Raw genomic sequence first — 26,678 nt, forward strand, 5'->3', positions numbered from 1 at the left:
GGTGCGTTTCCCGTACAACTACGTAACTCGCTGCTTCACTACCATAGTACGATGCATCGTTGAAGAAATCATCTAGCTAGTCACGACTGTTTCCCGAAACCGTATTGTCGCAAACCTGTCATTCAGCCTCGTTGATGAATGACGTCACGCAGCTGGTGAGTAATAACTTCTTTAAATGAATCCGTTTGAGATTAACTTAATGCTAGATTTTTTGCTATAAATTACGGACATGGCATCTGAGGACTAATTGTTATTTTTCTCAGTTATTTTGCTTCAATTCCAGATTCAATCATAGGCTTGTTCTTACGTATACACATGCGCACTCTTTAAAAACGGTGCTTCAAATCTCTTGACAAACTAAAATATGTAAATGACATTTGTATATACTCGAAATAAAAGATATACATTGTACTTAAAGGGATAGTTCACCCAAAAATGAAAATTCTATCATCATTTACTCACCCTCAAGTTGTTCAAAATCTGTATAATTTTCTTTGTTCTGTTGAACACAAAGGAAGTTATTTTGAAGAAAGATTGTAACCAGGCCACTTTGTGGCACCATTGAATTCCATAGTAGGAAAAAAACTACCATGAAAGTCAAAGGTGTCCCAAAACTGTTGTTTAACACATTCTTCAAAATATCTTCCCTTGTGTTCAACAGAACAAAGAAAATTATACAGATTTGGAACAACCTGAGGGTGAGTAAATGATGATCCCTTTAAATGTCAGCTTGTTTATTTTGCTCAAGATAACGATTTGTCAAGTTCACATGTCATAAAAACAAGAAACTATGCTTCTCACCAAAGGTTGCTAGCTGTCGTTCCAACCACACAAGCTTGCGATGCAGTTTGTAAATGTTGAACTATGTTATTATCGCCAAATCGTTGAACTATGTTAGTAATGACGGAACTTGCGATGTTAGTTGGCTAACGATACTTTTGGGAAACACACCCCTGTTTAGTTCTGGTCTCTATGAAGCCCCTCCTTCTGAAAAGCACAATGTGCTCTGATTGGCCAGCTGGACCAGTGTGTTGTGACTGGTCAACTGTTTTGAGCATGTTTCGGAATTGTCATGAACCTTACCATAACCACGAGTTTCAGCACACTACTAATGCATCTTAAACAGGCCTCACCCCTTTTTTGCATATGCCTTGGGCGGGAGTTATTTAAATGAGGAATATTGTGAAGTGTATGTTCACAGAAGAAAACTCAAGACTACAGTCGAGGCATTTCAGGGAGTTCAGTAGTGACACTGATATAGAGAAAAACTCCTGCTGGAGTGACTTTGTGCTTTGTAACTTTCTTGCAGATCATTTTGCTCAAACAGCAACATTACACACTAAAGAAAAGTGAAAATGTAAAAAAAGAATAACAGGATAATTTTAACAGTGAACAACAGTGTGCAATTTTGATGTTATTTAAAGGTGCCCTAGAATTAAAAATTGAATTTATCTTGGCATAGTTAAATAACAAGAGTTCAGTACATGGAAATGACATACAGTGAGTCTCAAACTCCATTGTTTCCTCCTTCTTATATAAATCTCATTTGTTTAAAAGACCTCCGAAGAACAGGCGAATCTCAACATAACACCGACTGTTACGTAACAGTCGGGATCATTAATATGTACGTCCCCAATATTTGCATATGCCAGCCCATGTTCAAGCATTAGACAAGGGCAGCCAGTATTAACGTCTGGATCTGTGCACAGCTGAATCATCAGACTAGGTAGGCAAGCAAGAACAAGAGCGAAAAATGGCAGATGGAGCAATAATAACTGACATGATCCATGATATCATGATATTTTTAGTGATATTTGTAAACTGTCTTTCTAAATGTTTCATTAGCATGTTGCTAATGTACTGTTAAATGTGGTTAAAGTTACCATCGTTTATTACTGTATTCACGGAGACAAGACTGTCGTTATTTTCATTTTTAAACACTTGCAGTCTGTATAATTCATAAACACAACTTCATTCTTTATAAATCTCTCCAACAGTGTGTAATGTTAGCTTTAGCCACGGAGCACCATCAAACTCATTCAGAATCAAATGTAAACATCCAAATAAATACCATACTTACGCAATTAGACACCATACTTACGCAATTAGACATGCTGCATGATGAATACTTTGTAAAGATCCATTTGAGGGTTATATTAGCTGTGTGAACTTTGTTTATGCTGGTTAAGGCAAGCGCAAGATTTATGAGATTTAAAGGGGCCGCGCAGCCTGAATCGGCGCATATTTAATGATGTCCCAAAATAGGCAATTAAAAAATGAATAAAAAAAATCTATGGGGTATTTTGAGCTGAAACTTCACAGACACATTCAGGGGACACCTTAGACTTATGTTACATCTTTTAAAAGGATGTTCTATGGCACCTTTAACCTACTGATTTTAAAGGTACTTCATAGTTAGTTTTGTGGTTGTTTCTGTGATCGGACCAAGAATAGGTATTGATCTAAGAACATGTCCTACTTGGCTTAACTATGCTACATGTTGTAGTTTTGAGAGCATGACCGCACTTACGATCTCCTTGGCAGCGGAGCGGCCCAACAGTGAGTTTGGCTTCGGATCCAGAGCGGTGTATATCGCCAACCACTACCTGACTGACAGGCAGATGATCCTTATACATCAACACACCAGCATCCTCTTTCCTGGAGAAACAAACACAATGCAGAGGAAGAATTGTGGACCACAAGGGGGCAATATAGCATTGTACAATACAGCAGACATGGGATATGTTCAAACTGGAATTTTGTAGTGACAAATGAAAAAAAAAAATGTGTATGGTAGTATGCATTTCCAACAAACTTTGGATGATCAAACCATCCAATTTAACAGTAAAAGGCCACCAGGTTTGTGTACAGCTGGCTTGTCTCTATGTCTTCTATGCCTGCTGCTGCTTCTTCTACTAGTCCTACTATAGTTCCCTTGACCAAAACAAGAAAAGACTGAAATCTCACCATTGCCTCAGATCCGCATCACAGTTGCAGTAGTATCTGGGATCTGTGCAGTTGCGTTCAATGCCACAGGCACATTTCTGCACGCCCGGTCCTGAGCCACCCCAGTAGAAGTGCTTCTCGTTCCCCCTGCCGACCCACCACGTTGACGGAGAACCATCTAAAACAAAGGGAAAAGATCTTAATACCTCAAACTTTGAGCAGTTAAACTTTCTTCTTGGAGATGTTAGTTTTTACCACATCCATTTACCTGGCGAGTTGAGCAGGTGTGATTTGTAGCACATGTACGCCACATGCTGCTCACAGAGCTCAGCGCTGCTGGTGATGGCATTCACCTGAACCACAAAAACATGAGCAGTTCTGCAGGTGAGCACCATATTCAGCATCTGTTGTTCAGATATAACAGAGTTAATTGTTAAATTCACACTGTTTTAAGCGTCACCTGTTCAGCAGACATGCTGTAATTGAGTGTGAGCACAGTCTTGTCTTCAGGTCTGGATCCTGCTGCCACAGAACTTTGAGCTGGAAGGTCGTTCACAATGGTGGTCCACACTTTGTCTTCTGAAATACACACATACACAGGTGTACCACACAGTGAGTATTCAAGTATGGATATATTTTTATGTTTGTTAATTTAAAATAAATGTGTTAGGAGAACTAACTGGATGAATTTAATGCTTAAATGAGTAATATCATATTTTATAATGTTAGTTAAGATTTCTTGCACCAAAAAACATTCATAATTCAGTCATTAGTCATTTTTTTGGTACCAAAGGGGTCAATGATGTGTAAATGTGGGTGATTGTGTTAATTTATTCATTGTTATGACAATGAATATAATTAACACATGATATAAATATATTAACTGAACTTAAGATGTGCGTGCTTCACATGATCCTGCTGGTATCGAAGTCTGTACTTTTGACAACACTAATACACACACACATACACAGTATCTCACAGAAGTGAGTACGCCCCTCACATTTTTGTAAATATTTTATTATATCTTTTCATGTGACAACACTGAAGAAATGACACTTTGCTACAATGTAAAGTAGTGAGTGTACAGCTTGTATAACAGTGTAAATTTGCTGTCCCCTCAAAATAAGTCAACACACAGCCATTACACCTAAGTGAAAATGGCCACCATTATTTTCCAGCACTGCCTTAACCCTCTTGGGCATGGAGTTCACCAGAGCTTCACAGGTTGCCACTGGAGTCCTCTTCCACTCCTCCGTGACAACATCACAGAGCTGGTGGATGTTAAAGACCTTGAGCTCCTCAACCTTCTGTTTGAGGATGCCCCACAAATGCTCAATAGGGTATAGGTCTGGAGACATGCTTGGCCAGTCCATCACCTCTACCCTCAGCTTCTTTAGCAAGGTAGTCGTCGTCTTGGAGGTGTGTTTGGGGTCGTTATCATGTTGGAATACTGCTCTGCGGCCCAGTCTCCGAAGGGAGGGGATCATGCTCTCCTCATTCATGGTTCCCTCAATGAACTGTAGCTCCCTAGTGCCGGCAGCACTCATGCAGCCCCAGACCATGACACTCCCACCACCATGCTTGACTGTAGGCAAGACACACTTGTCTTTGTACTCCTCACCTGGTTGCCACCACACACGCTTGACACCATCTGAACCAAATAAGTTTATCTTGGTCTCATCAGACCACAGGACATGGTTCCAGTAATCCATGTCCTTAGTCTGCTTGTCTTCAGCAAACTGTTTGCGGGCTTTCTTGTGCATCATCTTTAGAAGATGCTTCCTTCTGGGAGGACAGCCATGCAGACCAATTTGATGCAGTGTGCGGCGTATGGTCTGAGCACTGACAGGCTGACCCCCCACCCCTTCAACCTCTGCAGCAATGCTGGCAGCACTCATACATCTATTTCCCAAACACAACCTCTGGATATGACGCTGAGCATGTGCACTCAACTTCTTTGGTCGACCATGGCGAGGCCTGTTCTGAGTGGAACCTGTCCTGTTAAACCGCTGTATGGTCTTGGCCACCATGCTGCAGCTCAATTTCAGGGTCTTGGCAATCTTCTTATAGCCTACACCATCTTTATGTAGAGCAACAATTCTTTTTTTCAGATCCTCAGAGAGTTCTTTGCCATGAGGTGCCATGTTGAACTTCCAGTGACCAGTATGAGAGAGTGAGAGCAATAACACCAAATTTAACATACCTGCTCCCCATTCACACCTGAGACCTTGTAACACTAGTGAGTCACATGACACCGGGGAGAGAAAATGGCTAATTGGGCCCAATTTGGACATTTTCACTTAGGGGTGTACTTACTTTTGTGGCCAGCAGTTTAGACATTAATGGCTGTGTGTTGCGTTATTATGAAGGGACAGCAAATTTACACTGTTATATCACTACTTTACATTGTAGCAAAGTGTCATTTATTCAGTGTTGTCACATGAAAAGATATAATAAAATATTTACAAAAATGCGAGGGGAGTACTCACTTCTGTGAGATACTGTATATACACACACACTTCGGCTGTCAAGGTTAACAAATTAACGCATGATATCTATCTATCTATCTATCTATCTATCTATCTATCTATCTATCTATCTATCTATCTATCTATCTATCTATCTTATGACCCTTTTAGATGCTGTTTGTCTGGGAGAGCCTAATCCAGTTGAATACAGACAAACTAAAATGCTAGTCTAGCCACCCGTTAGCTTGTGTTTACACAGTGAATTTCATATGTGTCTGGTGATTCTTCTGACCCATCATATTGCAGGTGACTCTGAATGGCTCAAGGGGTCCGCTGCCGTCTGGATCGATCCAGTATGTGTCTGAGCTTCGGCCCAAGTGTTTGTACTCCTCACATGACTGCTCATACACAGCTGTAGAAACACACAGTGTAAGCATCAAAACAGCCACCACTGCAAGAAAATCTACAATGCTTCATTTCTAAGAACCAGTCAGCTAAATAAATACAAATAAAATATATATCCTAGCATCTGACAATTCCAAAGCAACAATGTCTATTCTCTAAAGGTTCTTTGCATCCAAAGTCTCAGAGTTGCCATATGTTTTTTTGGAGATTATAAAAGATCTTGATGATTCATTGCAGGTTTTTCAGATCAGTTTATTAGTTTCTGTGTTCTTTAGGACACAAGTACACTGATGGTTTTCTAAGGAACTAGAGAACACAAAGTTCTTTGTGGAGCTCAAAATGGTCTCCTACACTATCAGACACTGCCTTTATAACACTTTATAAAATGCTTGATCTAACACTATTTTGTCCTGTGTACAACATAGCAGCAGTTTAAGCTCAAATAAAAGTGGGCAATATGATTTTAGACGGCTTACAGTTGTGGCAGGTGGCACCAGAGTATCCAGTGCCTTCACAGGCACATTTAAACGTGTTTCCAGTTTGAGAGCACTTGCCTCCATGTTCACAGTGGTTTGGCACACACCTTGAGAAAAAGAGAGAGAGAAAGATTAAAGCCACTGGAAAGGACACTTCAAGCCATTCACTTGAAAGGAATATATATTGTGATATAAATAAGAATATTTATATCTGTGTGGAAAGCTTTGTGCGCACACATCCAGCTGTTTAAGATAACGTGTAACAGACGTAGGCTAGTAAGTGCTGTGCGTGTAAACCTCACTCCCCTGAACTCAAGAGGCGCTCTAGCGACTGATGCTAGAGACTGTGGTCTTCAGCCTCCTTGTTAGAGTCCCACTTAGAGTGGGCAGTTTGAACCGGAGGGGCTACAAACGCGTGTGTACAGTATCAGTATATTAGATCTGTGCATTTGCTCTTAAAGTGACAGCAGCCTAATATTCCTGCTGCTATATGTGTTTTTAATGTTAATCAAACACAAAGGACAAAGAAAAAATCACTCACTGCTCTTGACTGAATAACTTTTGTAACTTATATTATATTAACATATTAATTAATAAGGATGTTTAATTTATACAGTGAAGACTATGCAGTGTTATTTTACATTTGCTTACTTTATTAAATTTCTGTACCTGAAAACTACTGTCAGACCTACCTGAAAATCCTGAGAAGCAGGTTTATTTCATTTGTATCTTTGTTATATTGTATTTATTTGTGCTTTTTCTTGTAATTTGATTATTTGATAATAATGTTTTAATTATAATTTACTAATTTATATTAGTTAGGCTAGTAGTTTTAGCTGTGATATCAACATTGAAATAGAGAATTGTGAATTTTCACTTGTATCTAAAATTTTGGTGTCATTATTGCCTGTTTTTGCAAAAGCAGTTTCATGGCAGGTACAAAATATTTATGGCCAGTAAATTTTCTTAAGTTACTGGCCTTGTATATATATATATATATATATATATACACACACACAAGGTTTTGACAATTTAATATAGACATTTATTTACTTTTGTACGATAAAACAATTTTGGGTTGCCACTTCCTGAAGCAATACTAGTTGAAAGGCACTGCAATCTCATAGTCAGCCTCTGTTCTTTGTAGCTCTATAAAGCCTCATTTTCACAGTCTTTAAGTCCTGTCTGCAGAAGATCCTGATCCTGCATGTTAACACAGTCGGCCTGATCAAATGGGGCAGGACACGTGACAGAGCTTTGAGGAACTCCTGCTGAAGTGAGTCAGATATGGCTTACATAATCTTCTCGCAGCGGCTTCACAGCTCTGAAAGTCCTCATGACTCTAATAAAGCAATCAGTGATACAGCTTGAGAAATGTCTGATTGCTTTTGGAGAGGTTGAACAAAAAAAAAAATACAATCAAAATACAGCAGAGGCTTTGATAAGAACATTGCGATCAAAGGCAAACATCTGTTCTTCATTAGTTTGCAGAGTCATCTGTGAGAGTGCAGCGCAGCGTGTTCATGAATGAATATGGATGGTACGGGGGACTGACTTTAACGCAAAGGGACGTTACCATATGAAAAGCAAAGCTGAAAGGAGAGTGCATCTTGACTTTTACAAAGCAGAATATGCATAAATCTGTAAAATAATTTGAGTGGTTGTATGCAAATTTACATCGGGCCTCTCCATCAGTGCAAGTTTTTACTTAGAATGAATTACCTGTCTATGATGGCACACATATCCAGGCTGACGTTCTCAAAGCTACCCAGCATGCCTTGCTCCACAGATTGCAAGTCGACCAACTGGTCATCGACATGTATGAGCTGCATGCAGCCCTGAAAGGAGCGCTGGGATGGAGAAAGGTCTGTCCGCGGGAAGTATCCTGCACATGGCAACAAGGAAATTAAAACCTGTAATCTCAGATGTGCAGTCATGCAAAGCAGATCAAGTGTGCCCAATAAGGTGCTGACAATAAGTATCCATCATAATTAAATTTAATAATATATGATTAGAATGATTTCTGAAGGATCATATGACACTGAAAATTGGAATAATGATGCTGAAAATTCAGCTTTGCCATCTCAGGAATAAATCAAACTTTAAAATCTACTCAAATAGAAAAATTATTTACATTTTTTCTCAATATTGCCACAATACTTCTTGTATTTTTGATCCCATAAGAGACTTTTTTCAACAACATTAAAAAACTTAATTATTACAAACTTTTAACTGGTTGTGTTTATATTATAAAGTTTGATATACAAAAAAGAGAGGTGGTTCCTACATTTACCTCCGAAAAAATAATCTCCTCCTGTCCTGATCTGAATAGGGAGTGCAGCTCTCACTGTGGACATCTCGTCTCCATTAATGGTCAACATGGCAATGCTCTCCAGTGCCAGGAAGTGAACGCTGTGCCACTGTCCATCATTAAGACCAGACCCTGCACAGCAAAATGGATTACCTCCATGAGCAAAAGGGAAATCAGGCTCTTCTAGTCGTATTTTAGGTTTATTTTGTGTGTGTATGTGTGTTTTTTGTCCATGTTTCACTGGTCAATACACTGAAGGGGTTGGTAAGATGTTTATATGTGGTAATGAGTTCTAAATGGCTGCTAGGGTGTTGCTATAAGGATTATAAGGTGTTCTTAGTGCTTTAAACGTATTGCTATGTGGTTGTGGGTGTTGCTACAGGGGTTCTAAGAAGTTCTGATTGTTTTGGGTGGTTGCCAAGGTGTTGCTATGCTGATATGCTAAGGTGTTTTAAAAGGCTGCTAGGGTGTTGCTACAGGGATGCCAGAGGTTCTGAGTGTTTTAGTGTGTTCTGGGTGGTTGTTAAGGTGTTGCTATGCAGATGCTAAGGTGTTTTAAATGGCTGCCATGGTGTTGCTACAAAGATGCCAGAGGTTCCGAGTGTTTTTAGTGTGTTGATATTATGTTTTGAATGGATGCTATCATGCTGCTGTGCAGATTCTTGATGTTTTGTGTGGTTGCCAAGGTGTTGCTTTGCAGATGCTAAGTTGTTTTAAATGGCTGTTATGGTGTTGCTACAGGGATGCAAGAGGTTATGAGTGTTTTAGTGTGTTATTTTTTAGTGTGAGTGTTTTAGTGTGTTTATTGGGTTCTAAGTGGTTGCTATCATATTGCTCTGCATTTTCTAGGGTGTTCTAGGTGGTTGCCAAGGTGTTGCTATGCTAAGATGTTCTAAATGGCTGCTAGGGTGTTGCTACAGGAATGTTGAGGTGTTCTTAGTGTTTTAAATGCATTGTTATGAGGTTGCTATAATGTTCTGGATGGTTGCTAGAGTGTTGCTATAGGGATGCTAAAGAGTTCTATTTTAATGTGTGTTCTGTGTGGTTGCTGTCATGTTGCTCATGCAGTTTCTAGATTGTTTTGTGAGGTTGCCATGGTGTTGATTTGTGGATGCTAAGGTGTTCTAAATGGCAGTTCTGAATGGTTTAAATATGTTTCTATGTGGTTGCTAGGGTGTTTTGGATGGTTGCCAAGGTGTTGCTATGAGATATGAGAATCTATCAGGATTTTTTTTTAAAAATCTTTATGCAAAACACTTTTTAGATTTATTTATTCCAATAAAAACAGAAATAAAATACCAGTGGAAGCTGAAACTAAAGAAAGCCTAGAAACTGAGAGAGCTCTCAGAGTGTTTTCAGGTGTAACATTACCTGAGGATATGTCCACACGTGTATTCTTGCCCAGTGCGACATAGATGTGGACAGTAACTTTACCCTCCACCAGGCTGACCTCCACCCCTCCAGGCATGAGTGGAGTAAAGAACAGCAGACCGCTGGGATTCCATGTCCGAAACTGAAGTCTGACCGACACTGTGTCTGCGTCAGTCCGACCCGGAAGCTGCAAGGAGCCGGTGGAGTTAAAGAAGGCTGGGTACGTGCGTGATTCCGTGCAAGAGAACGTCAGGTTATGCTGGAATGGGAACAGCACACATAAAAATGAACATTTCTAATGACAATGAAAATTAAGGGGTTAAACACACAGCACTGCAGGAATGATCACAAACTTTACAGCAGAATTTCAGAGGATAGATTCATTTGGTCATAGTAAGAGGGAGTTTTATTCAGGAAACCTGGATAGTTCACATCAGGACCATACTGGAAAATCCAGCTAAAACCAGCTTAAGGTGGTAGCTGGTTTTGTGATGTTTCTAGCTAGTCCACACTGGTCTAGATGGTGGATCAGCTGAAATACCAGCCAGTGGACCTGGTTGGTCAAGTCAAGCTGTTTAAGATTGACAGACCACCATGGACCAGGAAAAGAAGCTCCCATGTTTCAAAAATCCACTCAATCACCTTAAATTGGCATGGATTTTCCAGCATAGAAAGGGACTGTGGACAATAACCGGCAGTCATTATGTAGTCATTGTGAATAATCACAGAACACACACAGTGACAGCACTTCTCACTTCATGTCTGTCCTCACACACAGACCATTGTGGGAAAGGGAAGGAGATCTCTGTTTATGACTGAGGTTAGTGCAGGGAGAGGAACTGTATCTATTGAATATTTAATGTGAGATATAAAAGTCGCAAACCTTTGGGAGCTGAGATTACTGTAAACAATACAAAGAATCAAATTAGAACAATCACTGAAAAAACAACAGAATGCCTAAAATCTGCATTAAGAAAGCAAATGGGGTCGTTTCTTATTTCTTGTAACCAGAAGTAATTCAAACTTTTAGAGCAGTGGTTCTCAGGGGCTTGGGTTTAAATTGATTTAAACAGCTAAAACAAAACAGCTAAACTTTAAGAACCTTTCAGAGAACAGTTCTTTAAAACAAAAAACAAAACAAAAAAAAACATTTTTTTTTATTAGTGTTAAGAACATTTGTTATTTTAAAAACTTTTTATATAGAACCTTTTGTGCAATGGAAAGGTTCCATGAATGTTACAGTTTCTTCATAGAACCATAAATGCCAAAGAACCTTTTTTAAAGGATTAGTTCACTTCAGAATTAAAATTTTGTGATAACTAATTCACCCCCATGTCATCCAAGATGTTTATGTCTTTCTTTCTTCAGTCGAAAAGAAATTAAGGTTTTTGAGGAAAACATTCCAGGATTTTTCTCCATATAGTGGACTTGAGTAAATTATCAGGAAATTTGAATTCTGAAGTGAACTAATCCTTTAAGAGTGGATGTCAAGCTCTAAATATTTTATTTTAATTTAAGAATTTCCATTTGTGAGTTAATAATAAATTTTTAAAAAACTTTATCCCATATGTCGTGTAAATTCACTCACTGCTCTTAAGTGAGTGGCTTTAATAAAAATGAATTTCTATTTCAATCTAAATTATGCAGTGAAGACTGTGAAGTTTTTGATAACTTTATTCAATTTCTAGATATTTCCTACCTGTTAGATCAAATATTTAAAATATACTGTCTTTATGTTGTTTCTACATTAATTTGGAGATTAGATGTGAAATTATTACAATATAAAAATATATTAAAAACTTTAATGTTAGGTGTGATTAATTACAGAAAAATTTGCAATTAATTAGTTCTTTTTTTTAATCGATTGACAGCACTAATTTTAATATAATTTAATATGTTTTTATATAATTATTTTAATTATTTAATTATTAAAACATATTTATTTATTAATAAATTAATTAATATATTGACAGTTCTGGTTTTTATAAATAAAAGTACATTTTTACAATAGGGGAGTCAAAAAGGTTGAGGATTGCTGTTTTAGAGTAACATAATACCCAACAACAGCAATTCCTCTGTACAGATACTGAATTAACTCCACAAGGCATTGGAGAGCCCTGCAGTGTTCATTTGATAAAAATAGACATGTAGATTTGGCACGTACAAAGCTGGAGGTGTCTACTTTTCTCCTGCGTGCGAGGTTAGTAATGTTGTCCCCGTTGTAATGAATGGCCTCCATGCAGCCGATGTAGTTCTCTCTGGCTCCTGAGCTGGGCTTGGCAGACACTGGCATCCCTCCAAATGTAATCTGGGAATAGACACCGAAGTACAGTCAAAGTGATAGAAACATTTACCATCTATAATACCGACAGCAAAACATTAATCTTATCTAATCTTATCTACGCTATCTATCTGTTTGAATAAATGCCACCCAGTGAACGAAATCATATGTGTGCTAAAGACCCAGTTCCCGGTAGCATTGGGGTAAGATGATTAAACAGAGCGGGGGAGAGGCGTAAATGGAACATGAGAGAGAAAATGAGAGAGGACTGAGGCATTATTACATAACATGCAAATATATAATTGTGTTAATGGCTTTTATGTGATATTAAAGGGATAGTTTACTGCAAAAATTGACATTGCATGTTTTCAGTTCAGAAATTCTGCCTTAAAGTCACCATGAAATCAAAACTGACATTGACAATTCTTGTTTTTTATGGAATATTGCAGTATTCATTATAAATGATTTATCCATGCACATCATTATTTTTTTTTTGTTAAATTCACATGCCCTCTTAATCTTTAATCAGATGCCATATTTTAACACATAACATAAAACAGATTTATTTGAAATCGGTCATTTACTTCGTAGTCCAGATCCAGGTGGTCAAACTCTCCATTTGTGCGGAAGCTCTGTGTGTGCTGGTCGAGCGTGAAGTTGACGCTGCGTCTGTATCGTTCAATCAGAACAGAGTGCCAATGGTCGTCATCCAACAGGCTGCCGCTAGACACTGATGTGTGACCCTGAATGGAGCCGTACTGATTACTGCCTGAAATAGACACAAGCATCAAAAGCCATTAGTGAAACGGGTCAGATGGGTCAAACCAGGATCCACCCAAAATGGCTAAGGAGACAAAAATATATATATTTATAATAATATTGAAAATAGTAGGTTTTGCATGTTGTCAATCATAGAACAAAACAAACAAACAAACAAACAAAAAAAACAGTATGTTAATGTTTTTGAAAGAAGTCAAGCCTGCATTTATTTGATCAAAAATACAGTAAAAACAGTAATATTGTGAAATATTATTGCAATTTTAAATAAATTTCTAATTTCAAATCATTCTAATAATTTGTTGCTCAAGAAACATTTATCTGTATTATCAATGTTGAAAACAGTTGTGCTGCTTAACATTTTTGTGGAAACCGTGATACATTTTTTCAGGATTCTTTGATGAATAAAAGTTTCAAAAGAACAGCATGTATAGAAATCTTTTGTAACATGATAAATGTCTTTAGTTTCACTTTTGATTAATTTAAAGGGATAGTTCATTCAAAAATTAAAATTCTGTCATTATTCTGTTATTATTTACCCCCCATTGACTTCAATAGTATTTTTTTTCCATACTATGAAAGCCAATGGAGCCCATCAACTGTTTGGATACCCATATTCGTCAAAATATCTTCTTCTGTGTTCATAAGAAGAAAGTACGGAAGAGGATTAGGGCCAAGCAATAATAAAAAAATAAAACCATCTCGAGATTAAAGTTGTTAAATTTCGAGAAAAAACTCGTTAAATTTCGAGAAAAAAGTCGAGATAAAATGTTGAGAATAAAGTCATTAAATTACGAGAAAAAAGTTGTTAAATTACGAGAAAAAACGTTAAATTTTGAGAAAAAAGTCGAGATAAAATGTTGAGAATAAAGTCATTAAATTACGAGAAAAAACTCGTTAAATTTTGAGAAAAAAAGTCGAGATAAAATTGAGAATAAACTCGTTAAATTACGAGAAAAAACTCGTTAAATTACGAGAAAAAACTCGTTAAATTTCGAGAAAAAAAGTCGAGATAAAATGTTGAGAATAAACTCGTTAAATTACGAGAAAAAAGTTGTTAAATTACGAGAACAAATCCGTTAAATTATGAGAAAAATGTCGTTAAATTTCGAGAAAAAAGTCGAGATAACTCGTTAAATTATGAGAAAAAACTCGTTAAATTTCGAGAAAAAAGTCGAGAATAAACTCGTTAAATTACGAGAAAAAAACTCGTTAAATTTCGAGAAAAAAGTCGAGATAAAATGTTGAGAATAAAGTCATTAAATTACGAGAAAAAAGTCGTTAAATTACGAGAACAAATTCGTTAAATTATGAGAAAAATGTCGTTAAATTTTGAGAATTTTTCATAATTTAACGACTTTTTTCTCATACTTTAATGACTTTATTCTCATAATTTAATGACTTTATTCTCAACATTTTATCTCGACTTTTTTCTCGAAATTTTACGAGCTTTTTCTCGTAATTTAACAACTTTAATCTCGAGATGGTTTTATTTTTTTATTATTGCTTGGCCCTAATCCTCTTCCGTAAGAAATAAATTTATACAGGTTTGGATTATTTTTGTTCAATAATATTTTTTGATTATTATTTACAATTTTGAGGGTATTTATACAATTTTAATTAGCTATTTTTCCCCATTGAAAATAATGCACATTTTTCTCTAATATATTTTAAATTAATTTTCAATTAAAGCAGTATTCCATGTTAAAAAAGAGACAAGGCATTTAAAATCCAATTTTTTGAAGGTAGATTAGTGGGAGTAAAAAAGAAAAACGTAAGTAATGTCATGGTGTAACCACTAGATTCCTATATAGTTCTATATAAAGTGGTTTTGGATTTATACTTAGACATTCTCAGAGACAACTTTTTGTCAAGGTTTTTTTGTTTGTTTGTTTGTTTGAAATGTTGATTTGAAGTGTCCGTTTTTGCATTAATTACTACAGTCAAACCTGAACACAGAGGAGGACATTTTGTTACACATAACACCAAAATTCAATAAAAATGTAACAAAAATGAACAGGTATGTTTTATCACAGCTTAATAAATCGGGGTTTGATCTGATTTCAACCTCTTATTTGAGTCTTTTGGCTCAATTTTACCATATTTTTACAGCCACACCTGTTCATTTGATACATTACCCAGGTTGATCTGCAGCAGTAGTTTGGCCTGCTGTAGCTCTAGAGTGATATAATCGCCCTGTTGTCCCTCTCCGTGCAGCAAAATGCCGTCTCCTTTAGTGGTCTTAAACTTCAGTGATATCACATCCTTCAAGATCTTCATCTTTTTCTGTCTGAACCGATAGGAAATCACTCCCTGGCCATCAAAGCTGATCACGTCCGCCCCTGAACGCAAGAATATGGGTCAGTCTCAAACAAACATTTGAAGTATTTTCTCATGTTTTCTCCAATCAAACCCACTGATGATGCAACAGTGGTGAAACTGAACATATTTGCTTTTAAAGGAACCATATCATGAATGATTATGCAAAATATTCCTTGATCTTCAAATAAACATTGTATTATATATACTTTATATATGTGAAAACTTGACACTCCGTCCACAGCCCAAGAAGACCAAACACAATATGCTAAAAAGCCTATTATTGAAGAATGATGCAACTATACTGGTCCTGACAACAAAGTGAGCAAGCAATGCATAAAGTAAGAATTGCACAAAGAGGTTAGGTAATGAAAGGGTTAAAAAATGATTAAAATGTTTAAAAAGACCACTTTAATATCTACTCACAGTAAGCACAGCCATAGATCTCCACTCTCAGACCAATTTTCCCCTCCTCACTCCAGTCCAGCGGGATGAAACGCACGTATCGAGCCACGAAAGGGTGCTGCAGTTCATGCCGCACGGCCCGTTCTGAGTTCCAGTTACCTGAAAATGTCTAAGGCAGAAAAGAGTGAAACACTTTATAAAGGCATTGAGAAAACCTCCTTCTGTGAGTGAGATACTCCATTACTGCTCGTTCTGTGTACACAGATCAATACGACAGGCTCTCGGCACGTATTTCCAAGAGAACTGGCTTTGCATCTTAATTTATTTTTATAAGCACTGTTATTAGTATTTCAGCAAGGAGGGAATTATGTGTGCCGTAATGTGTCATGAGGGGAATTTATGGAAGCTTGTTTCTGCCATGAAATAAAAATAAAAAAAGGTAATTGCGACTTTTTATCTTACAATTCTGCCTTTTTTTGCGCAATTGCAAGTTTATATCTTACAATTCTGACTTTTTCCTCAGAACTGCGAGATCTAAACTTACAATTGCGAGTTATAAATTCAGAATTGCGTGATATAAAATCAGAATTGCAAATTATAAAGTCAGAATTGCGTGATAACTTGCAATTGTGACAAAACGTGTTGGAATTCTGACTTTATATCTTGTAATTCTGATTTTATATTACACAATTCTGACTTTATAACTCAAAAAAGTCAGAATTGTGAGATAAAAAGTCGCAAATACCTTTTTTATTTTTTTTATTTAGGGGTGGAAACAAGCTTTCATAGAAATCAGTGTAATTATATTTGCAATCTTGAGACAAAAATATGCACGTTAACATTTGAAAATCAGAAATAAAATAATAAATGAGATCCCCTTAATATCTCAAATGCTTCTCCTAGCATTCTCCATCCAGATAGCAAAATTCTCTGTTTTTACTGTTATTTCTATTCCTTATGTTCTATTTTTATTATTCTTCTTTATGTAAAGCACTTTGAATTACCATTGTGTATGAAATGTGCTATACAAATAAAATTGCCTTGCCTCGCCTTGCCTAGAGAGCAATAATAGTAAATAGAGAGCAAATATTGACTCCTTAATTAATTCTTATGCAGGTTTTCTCAGATTAAAACAAGAGACTTTTGCAAAAGTCTTCAGCTTATCAGATTTCTATAGAAAAACACAGTTATATGCTTCAGAGTTTCAGAAGAAATCTCAAAAATGATTTAAATTGTGCTCAGATAGTTAGCAATAATATTAATGATTTCAATATATAACTTTCTCATTTTAAAAGAAAAGGATTTACTGTCCAAAATATATAGAGGAAAAGTTTCTAAATCTTTGTGGGTCATGTGAATTTTGCACAACACAGCAGCAGCTGTTATTCTCAGATTTGGTAACCCAAAAACAATATTTACTCCCTGAGCTATAAATCACAGTTTTCCCTGTAAACTCACCCATATGTTGCTGTCCTGCCGATACGGCTTCCAGTTGCTTCCTGTGTCACTGTAGAAAAGCCTGTAGTGCTTCGTCCAATCAGAGCTGCTGTATCTGCCCTGTGTTGCTATGGCAGTGATCTGTTTCCTGGCCCTGAGGTCCACCTGTAGCCACTGGTACCTGTCGGAGTCTAACGGTGACCATCCTCCATTGCCTATCAAAGTCAAGTGAAATCGGATGTGAGAAAACAGCACATGCAGCCAAGTTTGAATTACGATCCACATCGCAGCTCCTTAATGCTCCATTAGCACTATACTTCCTTAACGGTAGCCAGAATGTGCATTAAAATTCATTATGACCTACAGAGATGTTTTCTCTTTCATGCAATCTAAGCAAATCCTAAAGTATACTGCAATGAATTGCACCACATCTCTGTCTAAATGTCAACTAATGAGGAGAGAGACACAGCGGACATGAGAGTGACTTTCATGCTGTGAACAGCCATACTACTCTTACATTTTCTGCAGTATGCAAATTTTCTTTGCATAGGTGACCCAGATGACCTACTACTATACAATGCAATGCTATTGACTAGACCTTACATTTCCAGTGTGATGAATGAACCTGGAGGTGATCGCAGCCATGGTTTTTAACATTGTACCTCATTATTTATACCGACACATTTATACAAATTTGGATCAAAATGCAAATGTATGCCAAACTGTATTTAATTGGCATTATAAATGGACGCCTCTTACAGCCAAATAAGGTAATGTGCTAACAATGTAGCATACTCATACATCACTGCATGAATTATACAGTTTCACATACTATTTTTGTAAAGTAGACAGTATACAATGTACACTACTATTCATAAGTTTATCAGTAAGATTTTTATTTTGTGTAAGAAATTAATTTTATTGAGCAAGGACATTAAATTTCATCAAAGGTGACAGTAAAGACCTTTATAATGTTAGAAAAGATTTCTATTTCATACAAATCCTGATCATTTGATCTTTCAATTCATCAAAGAATCCTAAAAAAACACAAAATAATTTGAAAAAGATTAAGCAGCACAACTGTTTTCAACATTGATAATAATAAGAAATGTTTCTTGAGCAGCAAATCAGCGTATTAGAATGATCTCTGAAGGATCATGTGACACTGAAGACTGGAGTAATGATGCTGAAAATTCAACTTTGTCATCGGAAATAAATTACATTTTAATAGATGGTTTTCATATAGAAAACAGTTATTTCAAATGGTAATAATTATAATCAAATAAATGCAGCCTTGTTGAGCATGAGACTTCTTATTTAAAAAAGCATTAAAAAATCTTCTTATTTAAAAAAGCATTAAAAAATACTATGCAGTACGCTAGTATTCCATTTTGAACACAGCCGTAAAGCTCATCCTCACCTACTCTCCTGTTGAGTTTTGCATAGCCAGCGCCAAAATCAGCTGCCAACACGGAGGAGCTGGTGAAGGCGCTGTAGGGAAGGGGTGAAGCCAACACCTCATCACACCTCTCTGAAAAAAACAGAAACAGAAAAACATATGTTTGAAATATCTCTAAACAGATTGTACATCACAGTTATAGAAAAACGCAGCCATTGAGATGACTCCTTTAATATCGAGTTTCTTTAAAAGTAAGTGGCAATAGTGCATACATGTCAACATTATGTTGCAAATCTCCTCTTTAGTACAATCTGACAAATAAATGCAGTTTTTATGTGGTGTTCTGATACATTACTGATGCCTTTTTTCCTCATTTAGAACAGTCAGAATTAATCTTGTAATGATTTCTATCCTAGTGCATTATACATGAAAACACCATCTGAAAGTAACTCAACAACCCTCAGCTTAGCAAAGTCAAGGTTTGTTAGAAAGTCAACACAAAATTCAGAAAGCTTTCAGAAGTGGAACATGTGTTTCACTGAAAGCTCCTTCATGTTTCTGGCCGCTGTGGGTGCGGTCAGTCTGCAGAGTTTAAATAGGCTCCTCGTAACCCAATTTCTCTGACCAGAGGAGGACAGATTCAAGGCCAGAGTCTGAGTACTCCTCTCTCACCAACATGAGTCTCTATTTATGTGCCTCATGATTTACAGTGTTAATACAAATAATTTTTAAGACAGCGCAGTAAAAAGACATCTTAAAACTTTACCAGATAAATTCAAACTTCTTTTCAAATGTATTCAATTCATCTTAGTGTCATGAGATGGTTGCTACAATGAAGCACACGACAAGAATAATTCAAGGAAACAGTCTTTTATACAAAAACCCAGGAAAACTCAGGAAACAGATTTAACAACCACTTAAAGGTGCTAAAGAGGTTCTATTTGTCGACTGAGTTTTTGAAATGAGCGCATGGGTAAGAACAACCCCCCTCCTTCACAGCTCATTTAGAGGGAACGCCTCCCAAAACTCGTGCACGAGTATTGGAACACGAGTGTTTACCACCGGCATTCGCTGTATTATTAAGCCGGGCACACATTTAACGACTAGCTAAAACATTCTGACTGTGCTCAACATACAGCGATTGTTTCCTGCTCCTGAAGCAGATTTATATACTTTCACATGGAATTTGAACACCGACTGTAATCGCAGACTGAAAGCAACTGGCTCTGACTGGACGTGGAAAGTTACTGGAGCGCGCAGCCGCGCATTTCTCACATGGATTGTCATGCCAGTGATTGGCAAGCCAGATGGCCAATCGTTTACGCGATGATCGCGTAAACGATTGGCTGATGTTTTTAAGGCCCTACCTCGTGCACAGATGATGTATATTAATATTATTCCTTTCAGCGCACCTAATAAATAGTCTTTTATCAGTTAGTAAAGACAGTTTCAAGTAATATTGCAAAAATGTATAAAACAAAACATCCTCTTTAGCACCTTTAATATCGACAACACCGCACAATGAACTGAATGAAGACAGGACTTAAAGGATTAGTCCACTTTTAAATACACTTTTCCTGATAAATTTACTCACCCCCATGTCATCCAAGATGTTCATGTCTTTCTTTCGTCAGTCGAAAAGAAATGAAGGCTTTTGAGGAAAACATTCCAGGATTTTTCTCGTTACAGTGGATTTCAATGGCTACCAACAGATTGAAGGTCAAAATTACAGTTTCAGTGCAGCTTCAAAGGGCTTTAAACGATACCAGATGAGTAATAAGGGTCTTATCTAGTGAATCGATCGGTCATTTCCGGAAAAAATACAACCGTTTATGCTTTATAAACAAAATATCGCATTGAACGTACTTTCCGCTTCCGCACTCTTCATAATGCTTACGCTGACTGTCCTACGCCTTCCCTATTGTACTTATGGAACAAACGTGGAGCCAGTTTCGTTTTTTTCCATAACTTGAATAGGGAAGGCGTAGGACATTCAGCGTAAGCGTTATGAAGAATGCGGAAGTGGAAAGTACGTTCAAGGTGATATTTTGTTTATAAAGCATAAACGGTTGTATTTTTTTCGAAAATGACCAATCGATTCGCTAGATAAGACCCTTATTACTCATCTGGTATCATTTTAAGCCCTTGAAGCTGCACTGAAACTGTAAATTTGACCTTCAACCTGTTGGTGCCCATTGAAATCCACTGTAAGGAGAATAATCCTGGAATGTTTTCCTCAAAAACCTTCATTTCTTTTCGACTGACGAAAGAAAGACATGAACATCTTGGATGACATGGAGGTGAGTAAATTTATCAGGAAAAGTGTATTTAAAAGTGGACTAATCCTTTAAATAAACAGAGGAACTAATAAGTTAATTAATTGGAAAGCAGGTGATCAGGATAATTAATCAAATGAAACAAATTGACACACACTGGGTCAAATGACAGGGCACACAGGCAAACAGGAACAGGGAAAACAGAACCAAAACACATTGAAACTAAACCAAAACAGAACAAAATATAACCATTAAACTTAAGTCACGTGAATGTTTTAGATTATTCACCATATTTTTGGCCATCAGTGGGGAAAAGAAATGGTGATGAATACAAAAAGATAAAAAAAGCAACATGTACAGAGATACCAAGAAAAAAAACAATAAAACTATTAAAAATACAAAAATTCTTAATTTAATTTTTTTTTTAATTATAAAAATTTAAAACTACACTCTAAAAAATGCTGGGTTAAAAACAACCCAAGTTGGGTTGAAAATGGACAAACCCAGCAATTGGGTTGCTTTAACCCAGCAGTAGGGTTAAATGTTTGCCCAACCTGCTGGGTAGTTTTATTTAACTCAACTATTGTTTAAAAATTACTGTATTGCTTAATTAAAATTAACCCAAAGTATGTTGGAAATGAACATTTATTAATGTTCAATGAATAATTATTAAACAATAAACATTTATTAAATTGCTTATTAATAAATTTATATTAATAAACTATTAAATTTATATTAATAAAATATTAAAGCTTATTAATAAACATTCACCTTTTGTCTATTATTGTTGCCTCTAATTGCATCTGGTTTTTAATTTCCCAACTATTTTGGGTTCATTTTAAGCTAGCCATATAGCAATTTTTAAACAATAGCTGGTTTAAATAAAACTACCCAGCAGGTTGGGCAAACATTTAACCCAACCACTGGGTTAAAATAACCCAATCACTGGGTTTGTCCATTTTCAACCCCAGCTTGGGTTGTTTTTAACCCAGCATTTTTTAGAGTGTATCCAATCATTTTCAGTAGTTGAAATAAAGCTGAAATCAAATAAAATATAAATATTACATGAAAATATTGCCCTATGCCTCATTTCTAAGTTGACTTTCAATGAATTTCTTTGTATGGCAAAAAAGGAACAGAAGAAAGAAATTTATACATATTCTCATGTTGATCAAAACATATAACTTATTGGGTGAACTGTTATAAATGTGCAAATTATTCAATTAGCATATATGTTAACTACACTCTAAAAAATAATGTGTTGACTCAACGACAATAATTAACCCAATAGTTTGCAGTTATGACAGCTTCAAATGAAATTATGTTCAACCAACAAATTATATTGAGTTAAATGAACTTAATAATTTGTAACATAAACAAATTTGTCTTCAGCAGAGGAAAGAAATTCATACAGGTTTGGAACAACTTGAGGGTAAGTAAATGATGGCAGAATTTTCATTTTTGGGTGAACTATCCCTTTAATTTCAACATAATTAATTTATTCTCTTTATCCAGTCCTATGCAAAGCATGCTGGGAACTAAAAATCTACTACCCAAATTTCAAAGTTATCAAACAATTTCATTAAGTTACTACAACTTAAGTTTTTTTAAAATTCAATTTGAGTTTAAATTATACACAATATTAAGTTAATGTAATGATCAACAAATATTATGTCAACAGGACTCAATAAAATAATGTTTGCAACTTAAAAGGTTTAACTAAATCAATAAATTAGAATTTTTAACTTGCAACCATGCATTCATTTAAGCTGTGTATCAGGTTGCCTGAATTACCTTTTAGAGTGTAGTTTCAGAGGTTAGGCACTAGGGCTGGGCGATATATCGCATGCGATTGTCACGCGCATTTCGTCAGTAAAGCCGGTTCCCTGATTACCGCTAAATCGCCATCACCTGCTTTCAAATGGAGCGGCATTTAATAGACAGAGCCGTAGATCACTGACGAGCTACGCAATATCGCGTTCATATCGCAGATGAATCGCCTTCGATAATGAGCGTGATATTGCGTGGCTTGTCAGTGAACTACGGTTCTGTCTATTAAATGCCGCTCCATTTGATAGCAGGTGATGGCGATTTAGCGGTAATCAGGGAACCGGCTTTACTGACGAAATGCGCGTGACAATCGCATGCGATATATCGCCCAGCCCTATTAGGCACAACAAATAAGTGACTTTAAATCAGTTACACACATGGATATCTACATGGAGAATGCTGCATGAACAAAACCAGAGCAAAACATTTCAATGAGTCAATACGATTATTTCCCGCTGTGAGAGAATGTGCCAATGTTCTTATAACATGGATGCATTTTCTCTGACATGTTCCGATCTAGTGAACCCTTCAGAGATTACATAAATGTCAGCAAGCACATTTGCAGTGTTGACCTTCAACCAGATGTGATGAGGTTGAGTCCTCAAAGATGGCTATTTCCCATCATACGGAAATATGCTTACTAATTTGATCAGCATGAGACACGTTGTACACTGTGCTCATGTCAATAAATGCCCAGAGCAGAGTCATTTCCATCTTGAAAACATAATTTTACCACTAATAATGTTTTTTCAAAAGCTAATGTACCAGTTACCAAGTAGACATCAGTGTCATAAGCAGCGTGTCCACCGCAGGAAGTTTCCCCAGGAACTAGAGACTAAATTTTCCCCTCAGAAAGTCCTTGCTCACAGTAGTACTTTTCAAAGTTCAGGAAATTTCAGGGGTGGGACTTGGGCGCTGAACATGCTAATTGGTTGAGTTCACTCAACATTTTATTTCAACCACCATTTTTAAAACTCTGTTGCGGTGTGTGCCGTGCAGTAAGAGTTATTTGCTATTTGAATCCACAATGGAGTTTATAAAATATGAGGGTTCAGGCCAGAGGTGTAAAGTACTTGAGTAAATGTAATTAGTTACTGTACTTAAGTATCGTTTTGGCTACTTTGTAGTTGTACTGGCAACTTTTAATCTCTACTTAACATTTTTGAGCAAGTAAATGTACTTTTTACTCCACTACATTTGTGATGAGTATTGCAATTACAAATTACATTTTTCATGGCAGCTAACTTTTTCTGCAGCAGTTTATTTCTGCTATAAAGAAGTGATATTGCCATCTTAGGGCATTGAAGGTACTGTATCTTGTGCATTTTGCTTTTACTCACCTAAACTGGTCAACAAGGACACTTTACGTGACTGTGAGTGCATTAGCAGGTAGTTGCTGATCACAGGTGTTTTATTTATTAGATGAGGAAATGACTGCAGCTGGTGATGAGGCTCAAACCAGCACATACAGTATACTTTAACTATTTAATTTTACTTGTTTTATTTATCCGCTATATTGACAAGACCGTTTTGAAGGATATTGGTTTACTTATGGCCTTTCTGTGCACTTGAGCTCAATTGAGACTTGAGAGTTTGTAGACTTTAAAAGGTTGTTGTGTCGACCTTGATTTATTGCAACATTGAGGTGTTCAGTTTTATTTTGATTTCTCATATTATAAATCAATTGTTTCTTATTTTCACCGGCATGTCTCTCAGGTGTTGAGGACTAGTGCATCTCTAAGCCTACATTCAGCATGAGTAAAATACTTAAGTACTGTTAAAATCAGATACTTTAAGACTTTTACTCAAGTCATATTGGAATTGGTTACTTGTAACTTGTAGTGGAGTCATTTTCAATGTAAGGTATCAGTACTTTTATTCAAGTATGGTTTTCAGGTACTCTTTACACCTCTGGTTCAGGCTTTATTAAGCTTATATGCTGAGGATGAAATCCAGTCATAAGTTATTCTTGTTAGTTAGTTGGCATGTAGTTGCACAGTTACTTAGTAATAACGTTTAAAGTGGACCATTGAAATAAAATGTAACCAATAAAAGGAGTTTATCATTTTATTCAAAAAAATAAACGCTTAAAATGTTGTTTTTACCACAGAATGTTATCAATCACATCATTTAAGATTTGGTAGAAATGACAGAAATTTTAGAAAAATTAAACATTACAGAATTCTCCTTTGATGCATGTATATAAACTTTTTTCTTCTTTTTAGGGGTCAAACACCAAAGATGCAATGTATCCGTTTTTTTTTCTGTTCTTATTATTTTTTCTTCTTCTTTTTCTTCCGCTCGAGCCTATAGGCAGCCCATAGATGGCAAAGAGTATAGTAAAAAGTTGTGAAATTTGGCGCACAGATAGAGGACAGTCCCAACATTAACCACAGCAAATTTAGAATCTCGAACTCAATCTCTTTAGCGCCACCAACTGGAGTCGCCCAAAGCACAACCATGTCTCATTTCGGAGCACTGCTTATGAGGCTGTCGGCTCCAACAAAGAAACACCCTTCCACGTACACCTAAACACTTCAGTACAGTGATCGTGAATTCCTTTGAGCTCTAGAATTAGAGCGAGAGGGCGATTGCTCAGAGGATATTCTCTGATCGAACACCAGAGTGCTCATATATTGATCGTGATCTTCTCCTGGGATAAACCTTTCATTTACCCAGAGAGCCCATGCATCTCATGGATTCAACGCTGATCTCTCTCTTCAGCCTCAGGTGCTGTTTAATATGACTCAGATTACTGAGATCAGCTCTACAGCAGGTAAATGAGAAATTACAAATTTACAGCCAATGAGAACATTTTTGAGAACTTTGGAGAAGATTTTATATATATTACATATATATATGGCTTAAAATATATTCAAATAGAAAGCAGTTATTTTATTGTTTTTACTGTATTTTTATTCAAATAAATGCAGCCTTGGTCAAAAAAATAAAAAACATTAAAAACTGTTGGGCCCTAAAAGATCCCAGTTATCTCAACAAGGTCTAAAATTGTGCTCATGATACCAAAGTCTAATAATCAAATGTCAGAGATCTCAATCTGAACTCAAACATTTCTCATTAAATTGATGATCAAAATGATCAAAATACTTTTTACTGTATGTCAACTATTGAGTCATTTATGTCTATTTTTATTTTTCCACAGGAATTTAAATTTCTGTACCACTAGAATCACCAAACAGAGTTGCTGAAAAATGTTTAAAAAACACTATACTGAACTATCTACTTTTTAAAAGTACCAATCACCCCTCTATGATCCACCAAAGCAAAACATTTCCCAGCAGTCTGTTCCACACTCTGAGATCTGTCCTTATTCTGCCTCTCACCTCATTACACACAGCTCTAAAACAACAGGTTTAAATTGACTTTGAGTCTGCTGAGTCGAGGTTGTGTCAAAAATAACCCTTGTGTCCTCTAAAAAAAGATAATGATATTCTCAGGCTCCTGTTCTAGGAGAAACACACTCATCCTCATCCTCATCCTCATACACACTCATCCTTTTTTTTCTGTGTGTGTTTGGGGAAGACGTGAAAAAGCTAAGAATGCTGGGTAATGAAATCAGTCCATGCTGTTCCCAGCCATGAAATTTACTTTTTTTTAGGGTTAGTGACCCTGTTCCAAAAGCTAGTGTGCTGCCATTTTAAAGTGTAATGTTGATTACACAAAATTTAATTTCTACTTTTTAAAAAAGAGAGAAAAAAAGAAGAGAAAACAAAAACAAACTTGTATAAACCCGATTCCAAAAAAGTTGGGACACTGTACAAATTGTGAATAAAAACAGAATGCAATGATGTGGAAGTTTCAAATTTCAATATTTTATTCAGAATACAACATAGATGACATATCAAATGTTTAAACTGAGAAAATGTATAATTTTAAGGGAAAAATAAGTTGATTTTAAGTTTCATGGCATCAACACATCTCAAAAAAGTTGGGACAAGGCCATGTTTACAACTGTG

The 26,678-nt window shown here is 36.3% G+C and overlaps 1 protein-coding gene across 1 annotated transcript in view; it reads right to left on the reverse strand.

Annotated features, from left to right (window-relative positions):
• Positions 1-26,678, reverse strand: part of cntnap2b (contactin associated protein 2b) — a 53,472-nt gene that overhangs the window by 13,711 nt on the left and 13,083 nt on the right. Inside the window, exons 3-17 of the mRNA XM_048164038.1 lie at positions 18,617-18,727; positions 17,218-17,411; positions 15,781-15,928; positions 15,174-15,377; positions 12,843-13,027; positions 12,142-12,285; positions 9,978-10,236; positions 8,589-8,738; positions 8,018-8,180; positions 6,296-6,402; positions 5,707-5,826; positions 3,407-3,525; positions 3,215-3,299; positions 2,968-3,124; positions 2,531-2,658 (exon numbers count right to left, since the gene is read on the reverse strand). Coding sequence (XP_048019995.1) covers positions 2,531-2,658; positions 2,968-3,124; positions 3,215-3,299; positions 3,407-3,525; positions 5,707-5,826; positions 6,296-6,402; positions 8,018-8,180; positions 8,589-8,738; positions 9,978-10,236; positions 12,142-12,285; positions 12,843-13,027; positions 15,174-15,377; positions 15,781-15,928; positions 17,218-17,411; positions 18,617-18,727 — 2,274 coding nt within the window. The remainder of the gene's footprint in view (positions 1-2,530; positions 2,659-2,967; positions 3,125-3,214; positions 3,300-3,406; positions 3,526-5,706; positions 5,827-6,295; positions 6,403-8,017; positions 8,181-8,588; positions 8,739-9,977; positions 10,237-12,141; positions 12,286-12,842; positions 13,028-15,173; positions 15,378-15,780; positions 15,929-17,217; positions 17,412-18,616; positions 18,728-26,678) is intronic.

Source organism: Megalobrama amblycephala, linkage group LG17, assembly GCF_018812025.1.
Source record: "Megalobrama amblycephala isolate DHTTF-2021 linkage group LG17, ASM1881202v1, whole genome shotgun sequence".
Classification (NCBI taxonomy): Eukaryota; Metazoa; Chordata; class Actinopteri; order Cypriniformes; family Xenocyprididae; genus Megalobrama; species Megalobrama amblycephala.